At 44.3% G+C, this 5,365-nt stretch overlaps 1 protein-coding gene across 1 annotated transcript; it reads left to right on the top strand.

The window, feature by feature from the left end:
• Positions 1–780: 780 nt before the first annotated feature.
• LOC102197285 (uncharacterized) lies at positions 781–3,578 on the top strand (the record flags this gene model as incomplete). The annotated part of the gene is made up of 2 exons (XM_013908128.1): positions 781–1,674; positions 3,402–3,578. Coding segments are annotated over 2 exons (1,071 nt in total), but the record flags the coding sequence as incomplete, so codon positions are not given.
• Positions 3,579–5,365: the final 1,787 nt, after the last annotated feature.

The following is a 5,365-nucleotide window of genomic DNA, read 5'->3' as shown; positions in this document are numbered from 1 at the left end:
TTCTATTGGTAGGTGGCACAGTGCACTTGTGGCAAGTAAGCAAACTAGAAGACTGGCAAAGTTATGGAAGAAACACATTAACAAGAGAATTCTGAGTAAAACCAAAGTTACTTTCCCTAGTAACTAGTTACTCTGAAAGTAACGAGTAACTTGAAGTAACTGAGTTACTTTTGAGAGAAGTAACTAGTAATGTAACTAAGTTACTATTTTAAAGTAACTTACCCAACACTGGTTGTTTCTTAACGCCCTCACTCACTGATAGAAATCTACACATGCTTATTTTTCTTCTTTGATAAACTCACATGATTGAGCGTTTAATTGCACTTTTCTCCAAAGGCCATTAAGACTTGGCATATATACATGTCTCCCTGCCTTCAGGATTCCCTGTTTTAGACTGGGTGCCTTTAGCAGGCAGACACTAGCAACAGGAAGTGTCATGTTGCTAGTGTCGTGCTGTTTTGTTCTCCAGCATGATTAGTATTGTGCTTAATCAATGAAAGGTTGGTAGTGACATCAGAACTTGCAATGTGGATATTGTGCTGCAAACACATTATTTGGTTTAGTTTGCATGGAGCACGGCTTAAAGCAATCCAAGTCCCGTGTGTCCTTGAATTAATGTCCAAAAGTTGATTCTGTTCATCTGGACGTAGCGTTTTTTGTGCGAGAAACGTTTCGTCACTCATCCAAATGACTTCTTCAGTCTCAGCTGACTGCAGGTTTCCCCAATCTTATAAACAGTACAGGCAACAAAGGAAGTTTGACTTACTTGTTGTACGTCAGAAACCACCGCAAAATACGGAGAGTGTCCTCAGTGACCAGAAGAGAGAAGGATGCGACACCGAGGATGTGGACAAGTGGGTGAAGAATTTGTCTGAAAGACACCTCACCCAAACAGAGAAAAACTTCCTTGCTAAAGGGTTGAATTTTGCTGTCACACCGAGACAAATCCCGCTAGTGGAGCTGATCACAGCCACAGAAACAGCAATTCGTAAGAACAATATTGCAGAAGTGGAAGCAGAGCAACTACGGATGAAAGTTTTGGCCTGTCTCAGCAATGCAAAGCCTCCAGCATCCAACATCACCATGGAGGAGAGGAAGGCACTCACATCACTTAGTGATGACAACAACATTATCATCCTTTCGGCAGACAAGGGTAGGTGCACAGTATTGCTAAACCAGAAAGACTGTCATGAGAAAATTTTGTCACTACTCAGTGATGAAAATACTTATGAGCCCCTGAAACGAGACCCAGGAAGTGGCTACAGGAAGAGGGTGATAGACTGTCTGAAGCAGTTAGAACAAGACAAGGCTATTGACCGGACCTCATACCACAGGCTGTACCCAGGGGAATCTACACCAAGTCTTTATGGTTTACCAAAAATACATAAACAGGGTGCACTTTTAAGACCGATTGTCTGCATGATCAACTTGGTCACGTATAACAGCTCCAAGTTTCTGTCTTCGATCCTCAACCCGCTGGTGGGCAGCTCTGAACACCACATCCAGAACACCCTGGATTTTGTTGAGAAGGTGAGAGATGTCATTATGGAGGCAGATGAAACCATGGTCTTGTACGACTTTACATCTCTCTTCACTTGCATCCCAATCACGAAAGCGTTGGAGGTAGTTCATAAGAGATTACAGGATGACACCAACCTCAGCAACAGGACCACTCTCAGCATCGACCAAGAAAAGAGGGCTTTGCTATCCTACCCTGGAACACCACCAAGCCATTGGTTCAGATATGTGGATGACACCTGGGTGAAAATCAAATCTCAGGACGTTTCACATTTCACGGATCACATTAACTCGGTTGACCGACACATCAAATTCACCAGGGAGGATATGAAAAGTGGCAGGTTAGCCTTCTTAGACTGTGAGATTTCCATCAGTAATGGGGGACATCTAAAAGCTGACGTGTACCGTAAACCTACGTATACGGATCAGTATTTAAGGTTTGACTCTCATCATCCACTGGAGTACAAACTGGGTGTCATCAGGACGCTACAACACAGAGCGAACACCAGCCCCACTGACACAGCAGCCAGGGAGGCAGAAGAACATCAGGAAGGCCCTGAGTAAATGTGGTTATCCCAGCTGGACTTTTTCAAAGCAGGAAAGGCTCCTAAAGAAAGCTGAGTTGAGACACATTTTTTCTAAACACCGGGTCTCTGTGGCTTTTAAACCCCAAAACACGCTGCGCCAGAAATTGGTCCACCCCAAGGATCGGGTCCCCCGACACAAACAGAGTAACATAGTGTACGCTGTTAAGTGCCAGGAGGATTGTCAGGATTTATACATCGGGGAAACCAAACAACCTCTGGCTAAGAGGATGGCACAACACAGAAGAGCTACCTCGTCAGGCCAGGACTCTGCAGTCTATTTACACCTACAGGCCAGTGGACACTCTTCCAAGGATGAGGATGTAACATCCTGGACAGGGAGGAACGCTGGTTTGAGTCAAGGAGGCCATTTACGTGAAAAGGGAAAGACCACCTCTGAATCGAGGAGGGGGCCTAAGGGTCCATCTGTCACCATCTTACAATGCTGTGATTGCAGCCGTTCCCCAACTCTCTGTGAATGGTACTCATGGCCATTGATCAGTGGGCTTTGATCAGTGGGCTTTGATCAGTGGGTTTTGGTCAGTGGTTACTGATCAGTGGTCATGAGAATTTGCATAATTAAGATTAAGGAACTGACCTCCCAGCCCATTGTTCCTTCAGTGGGCTGGTTTCAGTCATTATGCAAATGTACTGTTTATAAGATTGGAAACCTGCAGTCAGCTGAGACTGAAGAAGTCATTTGGATGAGTGACGAAACGTTTCTCATACAAAACGCTACGTCCAGATGAACAGAACCAACTTTTTGGAGATTTACTTTCCTGGATGATTGAGAATACATCAAGACTTTGAATTAATGGCTCATCCATCAAGCAGAGTGTATTACTGAAGTAGTGAGCCGACCATGAAATCAGATACTGAGCAAAAATCACTGGGCTTTTGTCCAAAAACTGTCCTCTCATTTTGACGTTTGCGTCACATGCCGAAGTCTTTGACTTTGTGGAGACTTTGTTGGAAGCTTTAGTCTGATTGATGTGCACAGTGGTTTGATGTTTTGTGAACTTTCAGATTGTCTTAGTTTATCTTGGAGTGGAGACGATACTTGAGAAAGATGCAGTGTTTAGTGGAGTATGTTTCCTCATAAATATTATGGACAGTCTGCAGTTTCCGCTGAGTTGACTTTTCTGTGAACTTTGTACACTTCTGGGGTTACTTTAGTACCTTTTCTTTTGCCAGGACAATTGTGCAAAAAGATGTACTGGCAGTAAGTACAGGCCCATGAGCAAAATAATGATTGATAATAAAGACGTGTAATGCCCTCCCAGAATCCCTTGGGCTCAGATGAGGAAGCAGTACTTCAGCTCTGGGGTCAACAAGAGATCGCTGGATACCATTGAGAGGGCGGCCTTCTTTGTAACCTTGGACGACGAGGAGCAAGGCATGAGGGGAGATGACCCAGAGGGGAACTTGGACTGCTATGCCAAGTCTCTGCTTCATGGGAAATGTTATGACAGGTGAGGAGGTCACCAAGGAACCTGTGTGGGGGGTGTTTATGAACCTGGTATATTTAAAACTGTGTGTAGTGACTTCTGTCTTAATTCAAGAGCCCAACTGCAGTGAGCATTGTATAAAAATGTGAAAGTAAAGTTAGATTTGTAGTAATAGGTGGTTCTTCTCAGAGACAAAAGATACATCACCACTTAAAGTAGATTACATGGCCAAGAGAATGTTCACCATCAGTATGTAATGCTCTGGGAATACCGTGCCATTTATTGGAAGACAGTTGGTGATATTTAAGAACTGATTGCATCCGTCCGTCCATGTAAGAATTATGTAATGTGATGCTGATATTTTCCACATAGGAAAAATGATCTTTTTCACCTGCATGTTAGGTTTTGGGTAATCAGGGTTCATCTTATTTTAAAAACCGGAAAGTACCATGTTACTCCAAACAAGTACTTCACTCAGGCAGGCTTACTTGCAGTAGGATGAGGTAGAGGAGGGGTGCCCAATTCCAGTCCTCAAGAGCTACTATCCTGCAGTTTTTAGATGCATCCCTACTCCAACACAGCTGAATCAAATGGTTTGATTACTGCTTCAGCATCCCATCAACTTCATCACCCCCCCCACCACCACCACCACCACCACCACCAGTGGGGTGATTGTTTTGATTTGGAGCTATAGAGATAGAATTGATAGGGATAAATACTACAATGAATGGACTGAATTTACTAAACTGAGCTCAGATTGTAAGAGTGGAAGAGTACCCTACATGCCTCCGTGCACACACAGACACACACCTCCACCTCTGCTATGGCTGGATTCCCCTAAAATACCAACAGAGTAGTACACAGGGTGGCAGGAGATTAGTGAAGTGAAACACAAATATAGTAATCAGTTTCTAATCTTTAGCTTTTGTTGGCAGATGCTATCAGCTGCTGTGTGTCTAGTAATCTTTCCCACAAATCTGTGTGATGTGATTTAAGCTGCTCACTGAGTCACACCTGGATTTCCCTAAAATACGACCAGAGGGATGTAGGCGGAGAAATGTTTTCTATTCTTTATTTTGATCCTCAGACTGCTGCATATTTTCCATGAGGCGCACGCACACACACACACACGCTATGAATGTGGAGATCGTACTCTGAACTTACTGCCATCTTCTAGAAAGAGTTTGATATGAATGAGCTTTCATGTGACACCTTCTGCTGAAAGTAGCCGATAGAAGACGGGAGCACTAGTGATAAATACTGTGTCTACTAAGGAGCCCAAAGTGTCCCAAAATGAAATCTGCATGATACATTTTTTTTAAACTTTTTTTTGGTTCTTAAAACACTTCATGTTCTGCACAATATTAAACTCTGTATTAAAGTGCTGAATGAGTGTGGGGAGAATATCCCAGGATTTGTCTTTCATCACCTGGATGATTTGCCGCCTGTTACATACTCCAGCATGGATGTGTGTTGTCTACTACGGCGAATGGACCAGCTGTGTGCTGAGGTGGGTGCTTTAAAACATGTAGTTAAACTACAGGCGGATGTCTGCGAGCAAGTTATGACCAATGCTGTGGAGGTCGACCAACGTGTGACTGCTCTTGAGTGTCGGTCTGAGGTGCCGGCTGAGCCTGTTACTCTGAATGCTCAGGGGTCAGGGACCGCTTCCCACTTTCCCCTGGGGAAACACGCAGAGGAGCGGTGAGGGAGTCGAAGTAAATGCGGCCCGCGCGGAAGGCAGGGAGCCAGAGCTTTGGTTGCTTCAAGGACTGGGAAAAGCACAGTGTCAGCGTTTTGTCCGGAGATGTTGCT

The sequence above is a fragment of the Pundamilia nyererei genome, unplaced genomic scaffold (assembly GCF_000239375.1).
Source record: "Pundamilia nyererei isolate P.nyererei 1_Seehausen unplaced genomic scaffold, PunNye1.0 scaffold01372, whole genome shotgun sequence".
Taxonomy (NCBI): Eukaryota; Metazoa; Chordata; class Actinopteri; order Cichliformes; family Cichlidae; genus Pundamilia; species Pundamilia nyererei.
The sequence above is the reverse complement of the archived record's forward strand: the minus strand, read 5'-3'. Positions and strand labels throughout refer to the sequence as shown.